The sequence below is a fragment of the Aotus nancymaae genome, unplaced genomic scaffold (assembly GCF_030222135.1).
Source record: "Aotus nancymaae isolate 86718 unplaced genomic scaffold, 86718_ANA_hifiasm-v0.15.2.pri h1tg000067l, whole genome shotgun sequence".
Classification (NCBI taxonomy): domain Eukaryota; kingdom Metazoa; phylum Chordata; class Mammalia; order Primates; family Aotidae; genus Aotus; species Aotus nancymaae.
The window spans coordinates 36491604-36514402 of record NW_026988482.1 but is presented as its reverse complement, the minus strand read 5'-3'; the positions used below and the strand labels follow the sequence as shown (position 1 = coordinate 36514402).

The 22799-nt window shown below is 41.0% G+C and overlaps 1 protein-coding gene across 2 annotated transcripts in view; it reads right to left on the bottom strand.

Moving 5' to 3' along the window:
- The window catches only part of PTPRG (protein tyrosine phosphatase receptor type G), a 765140-nt gene that overhangs the window by 294459 nt on the left and 447882 nt on the right, over positions 1 to 22799 (bottom strand). For both annotated transcript variants that reach the window (XM_064367285.1, XM_064367284.1), the window contains exons 3-4: positions 21782 to 21961; positions 7426 to 7574 (exon numbers count right to left, since the gene is read on the bottom strand). In XM_064367285.1, the coding sequence (XP_064223355.1) occupies positions 7426 to 7574; positions 21782 to 21961 (329 nt within the window). The remainder of the gene's footprint in view (positions 1 to 7425; positions 7575 to 21781; positions 21962 to 22799) is intronic.

The window sequence follows — 22799 nt, the reverse complement described above, 5'->3', positions numbered from 1 at the left end:
CAACTGGGAAGGGGGTAACTGGAAACTTTTTTTCAGGACCCTTCTCGCTTTCCTTTCACTTAATAAATTCTACTGCACTCACTCTCTGGTGTCCAGGCGCCTAATTTTTCCTGGTCATGAGACAAGAACCTGGACCTCTCTGAGCTAAAGGAGCAAAAAAATCCTGCATCACCTGTAATAATTCAAGGAACTGATATAAAGTACACAACACAGGGGGAAAACTATCATACTGAAAACTTTTTTTTAATAGAAAATATCTCAGACCCTCTCTGATGCCACTTCTCTCTAATGATAAAGCAATATAGTATCAAGTTCATAAAGATGCTAAAAATTGTATGCTGAACAAGCCAAGATGTCTTTATAATTTTCTTTTTAATTTTATTTTATTAGAGATAGAGTCTCATTATGTGGCTCAGGCTGGCCTTGAACTTTTGGGCTCATGAGATGCTGCTGAGTAGCCAGCACTACTAGCGTGGGCAACACAGCAAAACTTCATCTCAAAAACAAAATAGAAAAGAAAAAAGAGACCAAAACAATTTATTGAATAGGACCCCATTTCTTAAAAGGAATATGGACTAAAAGTTGAGGAGGAAATTATAAACCTAAATTTCCAAAACAGTGATATTATGAACTTACACACAAAAAAAGAAGAGAGGGACAGAGGTCACACAAGTTTGGGGAAACATCATGTTAAAGGTAAACAGATTCTTCGGTGAAGGACTCTTCAAAGTCCTTAATATGCCAATGTACAAGTAAATCTTCAAGAAGGTATTTCATCCATCCATCTAAACTTATTTCCAGGCCAGGCATCGTGGCTCATGCCTGAAATCCCAGACTTTGGCAAGCTAAGGAGGGAGGATCGCTTGAGATCAGGAGTTCAAGACCAGCATGGGCAACATAGCAAGACCTTGTCTCTACAAAAAATAAAAACATTACCTGGGCATGGTGGTGTATGCTTGTAGCCCCAGCTACATAGGAAGCTAAGGCAAGAGAATCACTTGCACCCAGGAGACTGAGGCTGCAGTGAGCTGTGATCACACCACTGCCCTCCAGCCTGGGTGACAGAGTAAGACCTTGTCATTCATACACACATGCAAACATATATACATACATTTATTCCAGCAGTGAGGGAGGGATTATTTAAGGGGTGCTACCCAACCTGACATGTAGTCTAGGCTTTAGAATATCATGCTGCTGAAGGTCAGGATCCATGTGGGCCTTAAACCCTAGATGGGCTGGTCCACATCTGAGTAAGGCAGGAACCTGAGTGCCTGCATCAGTGTGGAGAGGGTTATGCTGTGCAAGGCCTTTGTGTGTGTGACATAACTGGATGTGCTTAACAGAGAGAAGGAACACATTATCTCACCTGAGCCAAAACCTAGGGGGCATTACAAGACAACTGTCTAATCAGAATGTGACAGACATATTCCAGGGAAGAGCCCTGATCCACTTCATAAAATGGATGGCAAATCATTAGTTTGGCTCTCGGGAGGAAGGCAGGATTTGAGCAGACAGGAGAGAGTGCAGTAGTAGGTCAAGGTAACACACCTAAAGACATGGATATTGAAGACAATTGCAGGCCCAAACAGAAGGTTCAAATGAGGATCAATCACAGAACAAGGTCAGCCTAAAACTAGCAAGTTCTGCCTGGACAGTCTAGAACTTTGCCTAAGAGTGCTGTACAATATGAAGACAAGGAAGTGGGAAGGGAGGGGAGTACCAGGACACTTCCACCTTACAGGGAGACAAATAATTTTACCTGCTTATGTCTTGGTTGTCACTACCCAGTAGTGCTCTTTAGACATAAGCCATTGAGGTCACTCAACAGACACAAAACCCACACAATGGCTCTGGATACTTTTTCAAGACCAAAAAGTGTTTTGTTGCTGCTATTTAAGAATTTGATACAAAAATTAATTTGGAGGTAACAGCAGGTATGAAGAAATATGAAGCTATGTAGAGTACCGATATTTCCACTTAGCATGACTGTTCACTTGCTTGCTATAGAAATATTAATGAATTTAAGGGTGTAGCTCCAGACCTTATTGGTTGCCTTCTGAAATATACACGGCACATGGGCTATAACAGGGCCAGTACTAGTCCGTGATCTGTTAAAAACGTGGCTGAGCAGCAGTAGGTGAGTGGTGGGCAAGGTTACCACCTAAGCTTCGCCTCCTGTCAGATCAACGACATTAGATTCTCACAGGAGCACAAACCCTATTGTGAACTGCACATGTGAGGGATCTAGGCTGCACGCTCCTTTTGACAATCTAATTAACGCCTGATGATCTGAGGTAGAACAGTTTCATTCCCAACCCCCGCCCACGGAAAAATTGTCTTCCACGAAACCAGTCCCTGGTGTCAAAAAGGTTGGGGACCGCTGGGTTACAATATCTTTCTAAGAAAGATTCTGAATTCTAAAACATCTGGCCTCAGGAGTTTTAGACAAGGGATTGCAGACCTGTACCAATGCGTACATGGTATGTACTAGGAAAATGCCTTTGCTTCTATTCATTCACTAAGATGCTCTAAACAGAGCTGAAATAAACCAGCTGTGAGTTTCACCAGAAGGGGCACATACAATCAATTTGGATCATTTAAGCTTATTGAAGACTTCAACTCATAAAGCACCACTAAGTCTGAATCAACAACTCCCGTGATCTTTTATTGTCATAAATAAGATTTTAATTACCTCAAACAACAAGCATGCAATGAACTCCCACTTTAATGGAGCTCTCAAAGGTTTTATCTGGAGGTTTCGCTTTGTATTAGCTACAACATTGGTTATTAGTGGAAATACAGCACGATTCAATTTCTATTAGTGTTATATGAACCTTTATTTAAGTTACCAACTATGGAACAGGAATGAGTGTGGAATATGAAAAACGTTTAAGATATAATAGAAGGTGTCACAGACCAACTGTGGCTGGACAGACAACAGAACGCTGAGTTGCCAAAGAAGAACCCGAACAGGTCATCCTGTTTCAATGACTGGAATATTCTGAGGTTTTTGACTTTAAGGATACTTAATCACATCTGCAAAGTCTGTTGTGCCACATAAAGTAACATATTTACAGCAGACATTTGGAAAAAGAGACACTATCTGGCCTACCAAAATCTTTACTGGCCTCTTTTAAACTTAACAAATACCTGCTGCCTCAGGGCTTTTGCATATCCTTATTCAACCAGGAAGCTCCAATTCATCTTTTCCATCTAATAAATATTGATGTCTTCATAGAAATCTTCCACCCCCTATCAAAATGTCCCTCCACTTTAGAGACCATACCACAAATGCAATTACACAGATATTTACATGACCAATGTTCAATTTCTGGGTCACCACTAGAGTGTAAATACCTTGAAGGCAGAAACTGTGACTTTCTGACTTACCTTTGTGAACCAGCACACATACCACAGAAGATACTCAAGAAAAATATGCTGCTAGGCAAGGAATAAAGCTGAGTAACAGGAGGTGAGGGCATCTGAGGATCCAAATTGGGTTTGGTCTCAAAGGCACGGCATTGTAATCTGACTTCAACTTTCTTTTCTAACTTTAACTGAGCTGTAAAGAACACTGGCAAGTGAAGAGCTTTCACCTTGTTTTGCTATTTTGTTTGTACAAGGACTTTTTTTTTTGTTAACTATCAGACTGGATTTTTTTTAAATCCAAGACTGAGTCCAGGATTCCAACTAGGAAAATTCAGACAGCTTTAATTTCTGGATGCCTACAAAGTTGTCTTAGATGACCTCAAAGAATTCCTGGGAAGCAACAAAACCTACAAAGTTGAGTTTGCTGCCATTTACCCTCAGGGAGCAGATCCAGCTGCTTGTGGGGCATATGTTTAAAATTCAGCCTGCAGAGCCGCAGCACACGGAGGAGCTGTTAAAATCCCCAAGGTCGTGACTGCATCTCAAGTAGAGACTAAAGAAACCAGGAACAGCAATGCTGCTACACATAAGGTAAGGTACATTTACTCTCTAAAAACCAGAGGATGGAACGACTTCCCAAGAAACAAGGCCTCCTTATTCAAATGTATTTTAAATGATGCTACTTAGATCAAGAAATGTTCCGTTCCACTAAACACACTGTTTTCTCCACTCCAGAATCTCACCACAGTGACACTAGTAACATTTTGGGGATAGATGATTCCTTTTAGTAGGGGCTGGACTTTACATTGGGATGTGTGGCAGTGTTCCTGGCCTCTACCAACTAGAAAGTAGTAGCATACCATTTCCAACAACGGCAACTACCAGAAACGTCTTCAGACATTGCCCCACAGGGTGCAGGGAGAGACACGGTCCCTGGGTGAGAACCACAGCTATATGCTACCAATCTAAGCATAATCTTCAACAACGATCCTTCGGAAGCCCCCACACATACTGCATGCAAGACAAATAATTAATGTCCCCAGTGCTGATAAATTACTCCATGATAAATTAAATTTCCTTACTTTCATTCTAGTTTTTTGGAAAACAATGTAGTTACATGAAAAGAAATAAACCAAGCGTAAGATGCTCAAACAGTATAAAAATTGCAGGGAGAGGTGGGTATTAATGAACAGCTCAAATACAGCAACTTAACATTAAATATCACAAACACACTTTGGGCAAAAGCAAGCAACTTCTCTTGTGCGTATTTTAAAGTTAAATTTAATGCAGTTACTTAATCTCTGAAATTCAAGTTCCTCCAAATATACCGTTAATTTATCACATTTTTAGAAAACAAGCTATGAGTCAGACGGACTTCAATGAGGAACCCAACTGATAGAGGCAGCCTTACCATCTGATATTACTTAAAAGAAAAATATCCAAACAACCTGGTCAAACAAAAAATCTGGGCATGGTGGCTGCCATTTATAATTAGCTTCAGAATTCAGTGGCTCTCTCTGAGAAATGTAAAACTGAAATATTCACCAAAAGTCATAGGTTTCAAAAGAATATTAATCTCTGGCCAGGCACGGTGGCTCACACCTGTAATCCCAGCACTTTGGGAGGCTGAGGAGGGTGGATCACTTGAGGTCAGGAATTCAAGACCAGCCTGGCCAACGTGGTGAAACCCTGTGTCTACTAAAAATACAAAAATTAGCCGGGCGCAGTGGCACGCGCCTATAATCCCAGCTACTCCGGAGGATGAGGCAGGAGATTTGCCTGAACCCAGGAGGCAGAGGTTGCAGTGAGCCAAGATTGTGGACCACTACATTCCAGCCTGGGCAACACAGTGAAGACTCCGTCTCAAAAAGGAAAAAGGATATTAAGTCTTCGATACATGTTTCCCAGAATCAAATTTAAAGAGGAAACTGGCCATTTTTGGCATGAGGAAATATAATTACACAGAGGCAAGTTTCCCAATTTCTATCTAGCTCTAGAGGTCTTCTTTTCCAAGGCAGCCATCTGATTAAGTTTGTAAGCTTTCAGGACAGGTCCTTTGTCCAAAACAACATTAAGTGAACAAACAGGACCCCAATTCTAAGGCAAGGAGGCTTCACAGCAAAGCTGGCTGGACACAAAGCTACCCCTTCAACTCACATTGCCAGTGGGAACCTGTCAGCAAGACCAGAAGGAAAACCCCACACTTAAGGACATGATGCAATTTTGCTTCTAGGAATCAAGTTTTCCAAGTGCAAATAAAGCTAAGACTTCTAAGATACGATTCATTCCATTTAAAAGGTGGAAGAGAAGCCATTAAGTAGAAACCTAACTCACAAAACATATCATTATTGTGACTAGGACAGGAAGTCCCACAGATAGAGGAGTCCTAACGCAGGAAGAATCCTGGTACTGAGAATTTGTCAGCTAAGCAAGAAAAAACATGAAGCATTTTCTCAGAATAGTCATCACTGGTTTCTCCAGGAATACTGGATAAGAAACAAATCTACAAGGCCATATAATCATCTATAGAAAAAGAAACATTACTGATTTTCTTATTGTGTAGGGATTCTTCATCAGAGCTTCAAAGATACTTACAGGGTTCAAAAATGGGCCTGAGGAGCTAGGGAGAATGATGAGACCCTATCAGTTACATGTAAATCTATGTGTAGATATATACATGTGTCTTTTTTGTGAAGGGGATCTCAAGAATTCATCAGATTATCAAAGCAGGACAAGACTTGGTAGAAGTTATGAAATACTAACAGTTGCAAACTTTCCTTGGCCGCGTGGCTCCCTTGATTAACACACGTTACCAGTGCAAAGTCACCCCATGTTTAGGACAGCCACAGGCTGGAACTGTTATTGAAACACCAGGGGTTCAGTCGAGGTCCAGTCTGCTCGCTGCACAGAAAGCCAATCACTGAGGTGACAAGTATTGCCAAGGAAGAAGGCTTCAATTGGGTGCTGCAGCTGAGAGAGGAGATGGGAGCTCAGCCTCAAGTCCATCTCCCTGACTGACTAAACCACAGATTTTTACATAGTAGAGAAGAAATGTAACAATGTATAAGAAAACAAGAACTAAGGAGGGGCAGGGAGGCATCTGGTGCAATGATCTGGTGAGCTTCAGTCATTTGATACTTTTTAAAGAGGCCTGAAAGTCCTCTATGAGGAAGAAACTCAAATAAAACAAATACAAGTTTTAAGCTTTAACAGCAGAAGGGTCAATTTCTATGTTTATCCAAAACAACTGTCTATCAGATTATTGGGCAGGTTTCAGAAGCACATCCAATTTGTTCTTCCACACACTTACCACATGGGGGACCTATCAAGAAACAAACATGTTCATCACAACAAAAGAATATTCACACAACAGTCACGATTAAAGGAAATACATAAGGTTGGCATTGAAAGAGATGTACTGTCCTTAATCAACATTAATAAAAAAGTTGGAGATGTGCTCCTCACTTCACCCTGGCTCTAAGCAGATACACTTCAGCATCTGACCCAGGGCATCCCAGCAGGATGGATGAGTGAAAAGACTGACACAGCAGAAGCAAAATGTCACCATCAATCCTCACAAAATTAACAGTGACTCATACCACCACTGCCTCTTTTCCAACAGCTAGTGAGAGCAAAAAAACCTTACAACTTTGCTACCAAGAGAAGGTTTTGAGACTCCTCTTCATGTCGCCAACTTTTCTATTTTTAAGGGTGAAAATGAAGTCAACCCAGTTTCTTATAAAGTGTCATCTTTCAAAAACAGGAATGGACAGTGAAAAGAAACTGTGTCAAACGAAACACATGATGAACATCATCAACCAGTAGTGAGTCTACTCAAACCATGATGCCTGTGGCTTCTGTGTTTCTCCGGTTAAACAAAGGTGAGTAACGAGGATGGATACCCACCTGCCGTACTATGGATAAAGGGTTTCCAGAGAGACGAAGTTAGGTACTGTACAGGTTTGATTTGCAAAACGACCGAAGGTAAGGACATAGCATCTGATTAACATAAAGACCGAAGCACGGCTACATGTTGGGATCTTGACTTTCTCTCACCTCAACGGGATACCTCCTGCCATTGATGCTGTGTTCAGAGCCCGCTGAGCCATTGCTGTGGCCCCAGTGAAATTCCACCTTCTCGGCTTTGAATCTGCCAGGCAAACCAGCTCCACTGACAAAATAGTCGTCTTTCAGAAGGATGGCGACTGTGTGAAACAGGTGAGAAGAGAGGAAAACAGAGTGAGTTTCAAAACCAAACGGAGTTTTTCTGTTGCTTCTAATGAAGTTCATGATTACCACGATGTGAATTATGTCCTCATGTACCTGTGAAAAAACACGATGAACACACCCACCTAAATAAATTAGTTCATTCTAGCTGCAGAATGCTCTCAGAGCACCAGTTGGCCCTAAATCATGACACTTCCCAGGGAATGATCTCAGAATTACTTATCCATTTAACAGATTTAAAAAAAAATGGAGACAATGACAGAGTAAGTCGCTCTGAATCAGCGTCTCCTAAATCTGCTTGATGGTCAAAATCATCTAGAGAGCAAGATCTTTCTTTTTAAGCAATGATCCATGGGGCTACCCCAAGATTCAAGGTCTGGAACAAGACAGGAAATATATATGATCAGCCAGATGAAATAGGTATGTTTCTTTGGTCAGAAAATGTAGCCAAGATATCAGGAAATAAAAATTTGTAGGTGGGAATATTAAGGCAACAGTAAGTGGGAAGAGAGCTGGAAGTCTGTATTTGATAACAGTACCCAGGAAAGTATAATACAAAATCTACTCTTGAAGTCACTCAAATACTGACAGATAACTAGTTTTCTCTACTGTTTATTTTAGTTCCAAGCACAAAATAATTTCCCTTAACCCATCCAAAAGAACACATAAGAACATCCACAACATAGGGAATCTCAATTAAATTCCAACTCTAAATTTCAAAAATATACTGTTCTTTTTTGAAATACAGGAAGGAAAATTGAGAATAACTTGGATTTACACTGACAAAAAAATATTTCTCCAAAAGGAATATAATGTCTAAATGCATAAAAAACAAATTCAGGGGGCCAGGCGCGGTGGCTCACGCCTGTAATCCCAGCACTTTGGGAGGTCGAGGCGGGTGGATCACAAGGTCAACAGATCGAGACCATCCTGGTTAACATGGTGAAACCCCGTCTCTACTAAAAATACAAAAAATTAGCTGGGCATGGTGGCGCGTGCCTGTAATCCCAGTTACTCAGGAGGCTGAGGCAGGAGAATTGCCTGAACCCAGGAGGTGGAGGTTGCTGTGGGCCAAGATCGCGCCATTGCACTCCAGCCTGGGTAACAAGCGAAACTCCGTCTCAAAAAAAAAAAAAAAAAAAAATTCAGGGCCGAGGCAGGCGGATCACGAGTTCAAGAAATCGAGACCATCCTGGCCAACATGATGAAACCCTGTCTCTACTAAAAAATACAAAAATTAGCTGGGCTTGGTGGCGTATGCCTGTAGTCCCAGCTACTAGGGAGGCTGAAGCAGAAGAATTGTTTGAACCCAGGAGGCGGAGTTTGCAGTGAGCGGAGATTGCGCCACTGTACTCCAGCCGGGCGCTTGGCGACAGAGCAAGACTGTCTCAAAAAAAAAAAAAAAAATTCAAGTGATATATTCCCTTTTTTTTTGGTTCTCTAAAAGTGGATTCATTCATTCATTCATTCATTCATTCAATGAATACTTATTGGCTGCTAAATACATGTAACATGCCAAACAATATACTGAATGGTTTGTGATCAAAAGCCAAGCTTGTGTAAGCCATGGGAAAGTGCTCATCCTCATTGCATCCTCTTCCTAAAGAGATCCTAGTTAGAGCTTTAGAGAGAAATCCTGCATGAAAATTAGGTCTCCATAAAAGATAGGGACTAAGCTAATGACCCATTTCTAGAATATTGCAATTAGTTTCAGTACTTCTCGAAATAAAGGAAGCACTAAAAGCAAGTGAAGGAACCCTCCTCATACAGTTCCCTTTTTGTTGCATTCAAAAGGCAGTTTTTCCCCAAATTCTGAAAAAATATACAAGGAATGCTTAATTCATACAACAGCAAATTAAAGGATAAAATAAGGTAAAAGCAAGTGTTTCTTGTGCCAATTAAACATGCTGCAGCATTGTGCCACCCTTACCCTGTGTTGGGCATGTTTTAGAACAGGGGTCATAAACTTTTTCTAAAGGGCCAGTTGGTAAATATTTCAGGCTTTGCAGGCCAATTGGTCTCTAGTGCAACTACTCAATCTTGTCTTTACAGCACAGAAGCAGCCAAAGATAACACTTAAATGAATGGGTGAGGCTATGTTCCAATAAACCTTTATTTAAACACACTGATACTTAAATTTGACAAAATTTTCAATGTGTCATGAAATATTACCTCCTTTTGATTTTAAAAAATCATTTTAAAATGTAAAAATGAGGGACGTATCATTTTGTGACCCCTAAAATATAATATCTTAGAAGAGAATATCTAAAATCTTATATAAAATACATCTACATATACAGATATTATAAAATATCTTCTAAAATATTATATATACCAACCACACACCTTTAGCTCTGATGTCAAAACATCTAGGCATTAGCTCAGTAGTGTTTCAGACACTGTTAATGATTCTTCTCGACCAGTTACAAGCTCCATACATAACATTTTGAATCCAAAGGATGAAGGCAAAACATCTTTATTGCATCTGTTATAATACACCCAGGGAATCAGCAACATCTTATAAATATTTGATTTTACCTAAATCATTTATATCTCTGTCAGGGGTCATTTTACTTGTTTTATATGAATAATTAAAAGCATAATTAGGGAACTGTACAATCTGAAACATTAATCTCATTTTTCATTTTACAGTATTTCTCACCAGAGCACACAGCATGTTACATGCCCACCCACCCCTTTCAAAAATGTCTTATATTTGTGTTTCCACCTGAAACTGGAATGAGTGAACTTTCCCTGCTAGCATGTCTTCTGATGACCAGTGATAACAATGAACTGTTTTGAAACAGAATGTACTGAAGGTAGTCACTGCAGAGCACAGCGTGTCATGCATATGAGCTCAAGACATGTTGGGATCCCATTCTGTCACTTAACAGTGGTGTGACCTCAGGCAGGTTACCCAACTTCTCTGTGCCTCAGTTTCCACCACTGTTCAAATGGTGATAATTACTGCAGTGCCTATCCGGCTGGGCTATTTTAACACTTGGAGAAAAATCACACTGGGAAAGCAGATGACCCAGGGACAGGAAACCAGCAAGCACATATTTAGTGGCAGTTATTTTCCAACTCATCTCCAGAATCAACGCTGGAGTACCTGGGCAGCACGGAAGCGTGGCCACACAGGTGTAACTCTCCGTTTTCAGAGAAAGTTATATTTTAAAGCAATATCCTCTTTCCCACACAATAACAAATGTCATTAGGCAGGGACAAAAGCAAGAGCAGGGGTGGCCCAAATACTATTTGAGAGGAGATCTTTTATTTATTTAGTTTTGAGATGAGGATTCCCTCTGTTGGTTCTGAAAAGCAGGGAAGTGAGAGGGCTTCTCAAGAAAATGTTCAAAACCTGAAGCAATATGGAAACATTTGCATGCCAAAAGGGATTTGATACTGGTCTCCTTTTTCTCTGGATGCTTCTCTCTCTGGATGTCTTTTCCACACGATTTCTTCTTTTCTGTTACCTAGGTCTGCACCTTGATTTCTACATTCTGAGTTCTCTGTAATCTGGCATGGCACCCAAGTCTGCCCTGGGTAAGAAAACACGGGCAAAAACAGCAATAAGATACCATTTGGAGTCTATCAAATTGGTAAGGGTTGTTTTTTTTTTTTTTTTTTTTTTTTTTTTGGCAGGGGGAGGATAGAGTCTCGCTCTGTTGTCCAGGCTGGAGTGTACTGGTGTGATCGCTGCTCACTGAAACCTCAGCCTCCCCAGTTCAAGTGATTCTCCTGCCTCAGACTCCCAAGTAGCTGGGATTATAGGCATAAGCCACCATGTCTAGCTAATTTTTATATTTTCAGTAGAGACAGCGTTTCACCATGTTGGCCAGGATGGTCTCAAACTCTTGACCTCCAGTGATTCGACCACTTCCACCTCCCCAAGTGCTGGGATCACACAGGGGTGAGTCCCACGCCCAGCGGGGAGATCTTAAGTATTGAGTAGCTGCTTTTAGTTCACTAAAACACAGAATAAAAACGATACTGCCTTTTCTGAATTATTTCTACCTTTTCGATCATATTGAAGGAAAGAAAATCATAGTTGGGTGTTAATATAACCTGCACATTTCCCTGGTACTCATTCATTTCCCCCTTTTACTCAAGAGTAAGCATAACGATAAAATTTAATAACATGGGCAAGGTTGATTTATTTTTGTAGACTATGAACATATTTCTAACAGTAAGTCTCTCCCAGTCAAACAGAACTGGTTTTTCCAATTATAGTTTTGATAAAGAGTTTTCTTTTAAAATCAATTCATTTAATTAAAATGAAAAAAGTAAATTAGAGGAAAAATAGTACTACAAAAATAATAATACAAATAAAGTTGAATTTAAAAATTATAACAGCAGCAGGAAAAGTTGAATCTGGATAAGGTCCAAATTGCAAGGTGCCAAGCTAACAGCTAAAGACTGGAGAACAACGAATGGTGTTACAGACTGGAGGTTTGTGTCTCCGGAAACTCACAAATTGAAACCCCAATCTCCCGTGTAATAGTATGACGAGTCAGGGCCTTTTGGAGGTAGATTAGGTCATGAGGATGGAGCCCTCATGAATGAGATTAGTGCACTTAAAAAAGAGATCTCCAGGCTTGGCGCAGTGACTCACACTTGTAATCCCAAACATGATCCGGAAGGCCAAGGGGGGCAGATCGCCTGGGGTCAGAAGTTTGAGACCAGCCTGGCCAAGATGGTGAAACCCCATCTCTACTAAAAATATAAAAAATTAGCTGGGTATGATGGCGGCCACCTGTAATCCTAGCTACTCGTGAGGCAGAGGCAGGAAAATCACTTGAGCCAGGGAGGCAGAGGTTGCGGTGACCAAGATCATGCCACTGCACCCCAGCCTAAGTGACAGAACAAGATTCTATCTTAAAAAAAAAAAAACAAGGCCGGGCGCGGTGGCTCAAGCCTGTAATCCCAGCACTTTGGGAGGCCGAGGCGGGTGGATCACGAGGTCAAGAGATCGAGACCATCCTGGTCAACATGGTGAAATCCCGTCTCTACTAAAAATACAAAAAATTAGCTGGGCACGGTGGTGCGTGCCTGTAATCCCAGCTACTCGGGAGGCTGAGGCAGGAGACTTGCCTGAGCCCAGGAGGTGGAGGTTGCGGTGAGCCGAGATCGCGCCATTGCACTCCAGCCCGGGTAACAAGAGCGAAACTCCGTCTCCAAAAAAAAAAAAAAACAAAAAAAAACAAACAAAGAGGCCCCAGCCAGCTGCCTCTCCTTCTACCATGGAAATACACAGTAAGAAGGTATCATCTGTGAGTCAGAAAGCAGGTCCTCACCAGACACTGAATCTGCTGATGCCTTAATCTTGGACTTCTAGCCTCCAGAACTCTGAGAGATGTTTATTGTTGAGGCCACCCAGTTTATATTATTTGGTTACAGCAGCCTAAACTAACTAAGACAGCTGGGCTAAGAGAGAAAGACGGGAAAGGTCTATGTGGTTAATGAACTTTCTAAAACTATCCTGATAGTGGCTAATGTAGATTGGGATTAAATCAAAGCAGAATGATGGAGAGTGTAGAAGAAGCTGGAAGCTTCAAATTCAGGGTTTCTTAACCTAGAGTCCAAAAGTCCATAGCCTTGGCTACCTATGAGCTCTGGAGGTCTATGCCTTCCTGATACAAGAAGTAAAATTCTGAGTGCGGTGCACACACGGAGCTTAGGAGTTGGACTCTGCAGCCAGTAAGTCCAAACTTGAATCCTAGCTCTGCCACTGTCCACTGATGAGAAAGTTAATGAGCCTCTTGGTGCCTTCGTTCCTATTCTGTAAAACTGGAATAAGATAGAAGCTACTTCACGGGTTAAGAGGTTCACAAGGGCTGATATACGAAGAATACTCAGAGCAGCAATTCATACACATCATAGACTAGCATTGCTGTTATGCAACCGTTAGAAAGGTTATTAACCTAGAGAAGAATCCACAGCTTTCACCAGATTCTCCCAATGTCTGAGGCTCCGCATGATGTAAAGACATTCCAGGCTGTGCAAAGGGCCAGGGCAAAGTGCGGGTCAGGTAACAGCTTAAATAAGGAATTCGTTTTCTCCTGAACTGGAAGGGTTGACCAACTACCTGGCATTCATAGCATTCTTTGCAGGACATCCACCAACTGTTTATAAATTAAATCTAACATGTGTGTAAAACACAGGCAAAAGCAAATGTTCACACTACAATCTAAGTAAACAGCAGCAGGTGCTAAAAAAGTGAAGAAAAAAAATGGATGAGAGGAAAACTAGCTGCTTACTATCACATCCTCCTACCCTCGTGCACACTGCCAAGACTGTAAGGTAGAAAAAAAAAGCCTACCACCTAATGGTGAGATCCCCAGACCACTTTCCACAATACCTGTGACATCAGAGGGATGCCTTGGGGCTCCGGGTAAAAAGGAAACGCTCTTGTCTGAAAGTCAGAATGCATTGGCTCTAGTTCCAGCCTTCCACGAATTTCCCTGTAGACACTGACATTTATATTTTTCAAATACTCAACAAATATTTACTGAGTAATCACTGGTGGAAAAAGGCGGGTAAATCAGATACAACTGTTGTCCTTATGGAACTTACGGCTGATGGAAAATACAGGTCCCAAGAACTAACAGACAACAGAAGCAAATCTGAAAGTGGGACAAGAAATACCATCTGAGCATCCAACCCCAGAGGAGAGAAGGGGAGAGCGTCAAGGTCTGAGCTGAGAGTCAAAGGAGCTACCCCGGGGGCATGCCGACAAGATGGGAGAACATCAAGAAAGAATTAGCTCAGGCAGTGGCCCCCTGGTAGTGGTAATGAGTAAGAGAAAGCCAAGGTGACAGGTACTTAGAGAGCAGGATGGGATGCTGAGGGCATGAGGCAGGGACAGTGAGCCGTCTGTGTTTGTCCCAAGAGAAATGGGAAGTCTTTGATACTGAGAGAGAGAACAAGAAAGAAAGAGGGAGAGACAGACAGGCAAGATCAGATTCGGGAACTAAGTCGATTACTCTGGCTATGCTGTGGAGAAGGCCTGGGAGGAAAGCAATGCTGGTCAGTACAAATAAGTGAGGAGCTGACAGCAGTAATCCAGTGAAGAGTCACGGGACGCGCTGAGTCGGAGCAACCTCGGATATCCAGGAGATGATAAACCTCAGCATTATCCTGGATCTCGTTAACTCACCACTAAACTGAGTGAGATGAACAAGGTGGATTAGTTAACACTTTAACCATAGAAGATATGAAAGCCAGGCTCGGTGACTCACAACTATAATCCCAGCATTTTGGGAGGCTCAGGTGGATGGATCACAAGGTTAGGAGTTCAAGACCAGCCTGGTCAAGATGGTGAAACCCCGTCTCTACTAAAAATACAAAAATTAGCTGGGCATGGTGGTGGGCACCTGTAATTCCAGCTACTTGGGAGACTGAGGGAGAGATTGCTTGAACTAGCGAGGCAGAGACTGCAGTGAGTCGAGATCATGCCACTGTACTCTAGCCTGGCTGATAGAGACTCCATCTCAAAAAAAAAAAAAAAAAAAGACATGAAAGATGGAGGGGGGGTTTAGCAGAGAACGTTGTACCCTAAAAAAGAAAAGCGTTTTCAGAAATGACCTGTAACATTAAGGGTAATTGGTTAATTAGGCTTCTGTATACACAAAAACTAGTTCCTACCACCTGAACTTGGGGACTGAGGCTGTGGGGTAACAGAAAGAAAACTGAGCTTACCAGACAGGAAACACAGCTTGCAGAGTACCTAGCCAAAGACAGACCCAGTGAAATAGCTCCAAGCTCAATTCCAAGGTTCAGGTAAAGCTGGATACTAATAGAATAAAAGAACCCAAGAAAGTGGACCTTTGAAACACGAAAATTTATGAACTAGAGCAAAAGCACACTTAGCATTCCCCAAAGAAAGAAGAGATTTTTAAAATTAAACTTAAATTTTCTTTTTTTGGGCAATCTTAAACTAACCAGAGATGCCCCAGGGTACTACAAAGACACTGTTTATATTAGGCACACCCAATATAAGCAATGCCCAGGACCCAGATATTTCCAAACATCTGTCTACTTGGCTGATGTTCTGCTCTTAATCAGAAGTGCAGCAGCCTCTTTGTAAGTGAAATGACCAATGCATTAGTGACACAAACAAAACTCAGAGTAAAAAAGCAACTGTTACCAAGGAACGATGACTCCACAATGGTCTACCATCATCGTCCCATATTTACACGTATCAAGGATCATTACATTGAAGAGGCTATGGAAGTGTTATAATAAAAATAAAAGTAATGATTGGTACCAGGTGAGTTTGAGACTCTCTCAAAAATACACTTGGGGAATCATTCACGTACTTCACTTATCCAGACCCTCCTCATCCAACATTATCAGGGATAAGAGAGGTTTTATTGAAAGAAGAACACACTTAGGTTACTGTTGTCAATATCAAGATATACTCCATAGATACGATAAATAAAAACATTTTTTAAACTTCTCTTCTGTGGCTAGCTCTAAAGAAGGAAGAAAGACAGGAAGAAGGAAGAGAAGGGGGCCGATGCTAGGAGCAGGGAGTGAAAACAGGCACAATCAGACAGAGACACAGAGACATGCCCCCAAGGAAGCAAAGGCAAGGGGAAGACACAGAGGAAACGTGGGAGAGAATGAAACCACAGAAAAGGTAAAAGCTCATGGAGAGATCCCTAGAGAAAAACATACCTAGTCCAGCAGAATACAAAGAAGAGAAAAAACAGAAAGTCCAAACTGTCAGAAATATATGAAGATGGCCAGCCGTGGTGGCTCACGCCTGTAATCCAAGCACTTTGGGAGGTTGAGGTGGGTGGATCACAAGATCAGGAGTTTAAGACCAGCCTGGCCAAGATGGTGAAACCCTGTCTCTACTAAAAATACAAAAATTAGCCTGGCGCAGTGGTGGGTGCCTGTAATCCTAGCTACTCAGGAGGCCGAGGCAGAGAATTGCTTGAACCTGGGAGGTGGAGGTTTCAGTGAGCTGAGATTGCGCCACTGCACTCCAGCAACAGAGTGAGACTCTCTCAAAAAAAAAAAAAAGAAAAGAAAGAAATATATGAAGACACACACCACACACACACTCATACCCACACACCCAAATCCTCCCCTCCAACACAAACACACTTTTCCTAGAAACTTCCTAACCAATCTCTCAATTACTAAAGGGATGCATGTTAACTTGAGCAACCATGCCTCTGTGGGATCACATCTTGCATGGGGGCTAGGCACAAAAGTCCATCAGTTTTGAAGGGAAATCAGACATCATGAAGATTGTTACTGAAAACCTTGTAATGGGCTAGGCACAGTGGCTCAAGCCTGTCATCCCAGCACTCTGGGAGGCCAAGGTGGGGGCAGATTGCTTGGGGCTGGGAAATCGAGACCAGCCTGGCCGACATGGAAAAACCCCGTTTCTACTAAAAATATAAAAATTAGCACGGTGTGGTGGCATGCACCTGTAATTCCAACTACTTGGGAGGCTGGGGCATAAGAATCGCTTGACCCTGGGAGACAGAGGTTGCAGTGAACCAAGATGGTGCCACTGCACTCCACCCTGGGCAATATAGCAAGACTCTGTCTCAAAAAAAAAAAAGACCCTGTAAGGTGCCCGTCTAAACTGGTAGCCTGGTACTGATTCTCAGCAAGGCTTACACATCCTTGTCTCCACAGACCTTAGAAGAGAACAGAGACTCTTCAGGGCTGCACAGAGGCAGCGGTTAGCTTGACCGGGGTTCTACAATGAACAATAGGGCAAAGAGTATCTTTCAACACTCACTTCACCTTGGGGAGGAGGTGGTTACCCATGGCCCATGTCTGAGCAGAGCAGCAGAACCACATCCTCCTCCAACACTTAGCTTGGGTCACAAGCTCAGTTAGGGAAATCGCTTGTGGAAATGACCAAGGCTGTTAAGATTTTATTTTTCTCTTTTTACCAGCCTGCAATCTGTTTGTTCATAACTTAACTTGCTGAAAAGTTCTAAAAGCCAGGTAAAATAAAGTCAATACAACAGTGTCCTAATACTTATCTCAGTTTTATGGGCTCAGTAACATACTACAAAATGACTCTTGACCTCCCCGTCTATACATAATTTCCCTGTCATTGATTCTTGTGTCATTAGAATAACCATTTCTGGAATCCATCTGTGTCAGATGGCATATGCAGACAAATAGGAAAGACTGTAGACAAAGAAAAAAATATAATACACCAACAATGTGGGAAGATGAAAGTAACATGCCTTGTGGTAAACACATTTATTATTTGCCCTCAGTGTGGGATGTAAGAAAAAATAGTTTAAAAAAGAAAAAAAAACCCTCCCAACAGTTAAAATTCACAGGAGGCCATGTCTTATTAACATACATCAGAAACACCGTCTAAGTCTTAAATTCTGATCATTTTGCTGGAAGCTAATGCTAGGAACAGTAAGATTGTCTTGAAATGTTCGTGATGAATGCATTATCTTTTCATTCTACAAAAATGAAAGAAAGGGAAATAACTTCAGATGAAATCAAATGGGAACTGGCACCATAGATAGTTACCGCTCCTCAGGAAGAAATAGAGAGATGCTATCTGTCTTGTGAAGATATTTTAGACAGCTTTCGAGAAGTGGGCTAGGTACAACCAGGTTGCTCTATTGATTATTCTGGATTGGATATATAGCACTTTCAGGGGGTTAAGACAGATCTGAACATTTAAGCTGTTTTATGGGAGAGTTACTGTCTGTATGTAATAGGCCACTTTAAATATTAACTTTATTCATATTTTAAGATACAAAAGACAAGAGTCTATTTTACAGAGAAGTAACTTGTAAATTTCCATCAGAAAAAATAAATACTCCCTCTTTAATTTATTTTCTGGAACTTTGTACTTTTATAGAAGAAAAATGTGTTGCTTAAAAATTAATGATTTACGAATGTTTATCTAGGTATGCAAGATAGATACAAAATGAATGACAACAACAAAGACAGACCCTGTGGCTTATGATACATGAATTTTTTAAAAATTAAACTTTTAATTTTTCTCAGAATAGCAGATTCACATGCAGTTATAAGAAATAATGCAGAGATACCATGACCCCTTTAACACATTTCTCTTCATTGTACCATCTTTCAAAACTATGGTACAGTGATAGGTGCTTTTTTTAAAAAAAGAATTATGCAGGTTTCATATCAATATTATTCCATATGTAAATTATCAACGCCACCCTAACTTAGCCTGTACTAATACGTACTGTTCAGTTGCATTTATATGATCTAGACAAATAGAGCAAATGAATACTAATTTCTCCAAAATGCTAAAACATTTATGAACTCATGTGGCATGTTAAGACCTACAGAATAGCTGAGCATAGTGGCTCAAGCCTGTAATCCTAGCTTTTGGGAGGCTGAGGCAGGCGGATCACTTGAAGCCGGGAGTTCGAGACCAGTCTGGCCAAAGTAGCAAGACCCTGTCTCTACTAAAAATACAAAAATTAGCTGGGCATGGAGGTGGGTGTCTGTAAACCCAGTTACTGAGGTGGATGAGGCACAAGAACTACTTGAACCCAGGAGGCGGAGGTTGCAGTGAGCCGAGATCACACCACTGAACTCCAGCCAGGGGAAGAGAATTTGATCCTGTCTCAAAAAAAAAAAAAGACCTATAGAATGAAGGAAATTTCTATTAGTGCTTAAAACAAAACAAAACAGGTAGATTTCTACACCCAAGTTTCTAAACCACCATAAGTTAAAACTCAAAAGATTTTTTTAAAATGGCATGTTCTTTGTTTCAAATTGCGTATAACTGGTTGTCACTTTTTAAAAACCCTTCCTACAGAATCATAGTAGAGTATTTATGAGATATTGGCCTATCTAATATTATGCTGTAAATTTTATAGTAATAAGTATTATGAGAGTAACAAAGATTTATTTCTGCTTCTCAAAACACTGTGCTTCTCAAATCTGAGACCGATGGGTTCGTATTTGGAGAGCTTTGCTCTAAAATCAAGTGCATACACTCAGAGATAGGCAACAAGTCGTAGATAACTCTAGGAAGTCAGCAGAGTGACACAGATTGATAATCAGCTTCTGGAAGACCAAGGTCATGAATCAACTTGCATTGAGTGAACCCTACATACGTCTAAAACCTGTCATTGGTGATACCAAGCTGAAAGCTGTCACTGAAACGTGTTATCTTTGCGGAAGGCTGTCAAGCGATGCAAGTCAAGTAGAAAACCATATCAGAGAGCCCAGTGATTGTCTCTGACAGCCTTCCAGAATGTGGCATTGAGGCACACTCAGTTCCAATCTCTGATTGAACCCAGTGTAGCAAAGCTCTCGTCCACTAGATTTAGATGGTCTGAAGAAAATAATCTCATTGCAGTTATCCTAAAAACACCATATTTAAAGCATAAAGTAGAACAACTGATAGGTGAATTCTGAATTTTAACAATAAGCACACTATCTGTGCTGAGGTCATAGAGAGGTGAGGATGAAAAGGCACGTACAGGTCAGGTATGGTGACTCATGCCTGTAATCCCAATACTTTGGGAGGCCAAGGTGGGCAGATCACCTGAGGTAAGGAGTTTGAGACAAGTCAGTTCAACGTGGCGAAACCCCATCTCTACTAAAAGTACAAAAACTAGCCAGGGGTGGTGGTGTATGCCTGTAATCCCAGCTACTCAGGAGGCTGAGGCAGGAGAATCACTTAAACCCAGGAGGCGGAGGTTGTAGTGAGCTGAGATCGCGCCACTTCATTCCAGCCTGGGCGATAGAGTGAGACTCCATCTCAAAAAATAAATAAATAAATAAATAACATTACTGGATGAACAGTTTTTCCTGAGCAGCTACTCATATAGATGAATCAAGGAACAGGAGAGAATACTATAACACAAGAAGCAGAATTGTTTCTGAGGACATTATAAAAGAGAGCCCAAAGCCAGGAATCACTGCCCTAAGTGAGTGGGAAGCAAGTCTACGGACAGGCCAGGCAAACTCAAAGCAATCGGCCATGAATAATCTCAGACAAACGCTGGTTTGGAGAAAGAAAGAAAAAAAAATGATCCCTAAAGCTGCCCATTTAGCCAGTTAGGTTAAAAAAGAAAAAAAAAAAGGCAATGTTGTTACCTACAACATAAATAGGACCAAAGGGCTGAGAGTGAAGTCATTTTAGCCCAGCATGAGGGCTCTGGCCGCCAAAGATCCTGAAAGGGATTGCTAACAGTGGTTTGCAGTGACATCCTTAGTTATGAAGGGTTCACTTTAAAAAGAGAAACAGAAAAAAAAAACTTGTTTTAATGAGCCAAATTATAAGTAGTTAAGTAATAAGAGTGAAAAATATCTTTAGGCATCAACAGAACCCCAGGTAGCACTAAGCAGAGATTTAATATAACATCCCAGAGCTTATTTTCAGATCGTAGAGTGGGGCACAGCAAGGCATTCTCTGGTACTTACAAGGACAACCTATAAACTGATATTTGCACGACAGTAATTGACAGGGAGGCAGCTCTTCACATTAGCAATGGTAAAAAGATGACGCTGCATATTCACAAATCCCAAAATGACAAGTAGAGGAAATGGAATAATCGAATCGCTGGTCTGATACACAAAGGGATGAGACAGTTCATCTGTACTCGGAAGTAATAAAAAATACTAATAAAGCAAAATCTCAAGGAAGATAAGAATTCTGCCTATTTGCATATTTGGCACAATGTTACCTGGTAGAACCTTCTGCAAATGATAAAACATCCTCTGTCTGGGCTGCCCAATAGGATAGTCATTAGTCAAATGTGGCTGATAAGCACTTGAAATGTACCTCATACAACTGAGGAACCGAATGTTAATATTATTTAATTTTTAATTAAAACTTAAATGGAAATAGCCACATGTGGCGAGTGGCCACCATATTGGGTAGCTTTCTGACAGTACTTCTATGTACCTTACGTCTATTAACTCATTTAATTACTACAACCCTAGGTCTAGATGTATAATATTTTATTATCTACAGTTAGTATTTTTTAAAAAAATGAAGCCACAGAGTGATTAGCCACAGAGTGCTTTACCCAGTCACATAACTTGTTCTCAAACTAAGGACTGATTGATTAAGCTCCCTACACAGCAATGTGCACTATTTAACGAGCAAGTCATGGTTTAAGGTAAACACCAGAGACATCCAAGAATATTTCATGTTGCTCTGAGCACAAGTAAAGAAGCCATTGTCTACCTGTTTTCCCTGTGTTTTTCATCCAGGTTTTGTTAGAAGACTCACTGTCGAAGCCATCAAGTTGTAGTTCCTGGTATTCTTCCCCAACACGTGCATGCTGGTCTAAAATGTCAATAGGAGACTGGTGACGACCCCTACAGCTGACACTAGACGTGACCCAGTGCTCAGGACCATAGGCACCTGTTGAAAGAAAACAACTCTTCAATCCTCATGGTTCAAAGGTCAGGGATGAAATGAATAAATCTTAGGAAGTTGAGCACTACATCTCTCAACATGTCCCCAGTCCAAAGAGCTGAACGTACTGAAAACTACGAATCAAAGCCATTTGCTTGATGTGGCAAGATTTCAGAAAAGATATGTTACTTAAGTTAGTTTTGCTTCTTGATTTACAATCAAACATTTACTAACTTTATCTTCAATCAGATTAAGAGAGTTGTGTAGAAGGACTGTCAGGGTTGTTCATATTTCTGACAAATTTTAAATGTTTCCTAAAATAAGCAGACAATTTATTCACAAAAAGGCACCTTCGTCAAGTTAGCATGTTTTGCTATTGTGAGCAGGATCCTAAATACAACTTTCTTCTTAGCCCATAAAAGTTTGTAAACATGAAAAAGGAAAAAAAAATTAAAAGCAACACAAAACTAGATGAGAAGCATTACACATGACGGAGGCAATAAAGGCAGATTTATCCTTTGGCTAATTGTGAAGGATTTTTCAGTTTGGCCCTCATTTGTACACTGGAGTGTTAAGGCACTCACCTCTCTTTTTCAATCTTTCCCTTTCCTAGGAAACGCAGGTATAAAGTTACCTTCAGATTGGGCTCTGCACTCATATAAATAAAGACTCTGGAGGGACATATGCCTCAGAAATAAAGAAAGCACAACCATAGAGCATAATTCTAATAGGTACCAATCAGACATAAACACAGAAAACACACTGCATTTGCCTCCCTGCCCTATTTGGAAATGAAATATTATGGGAGCAGTTTCTATTATGTTAACTACAAGCTCTTGGACTT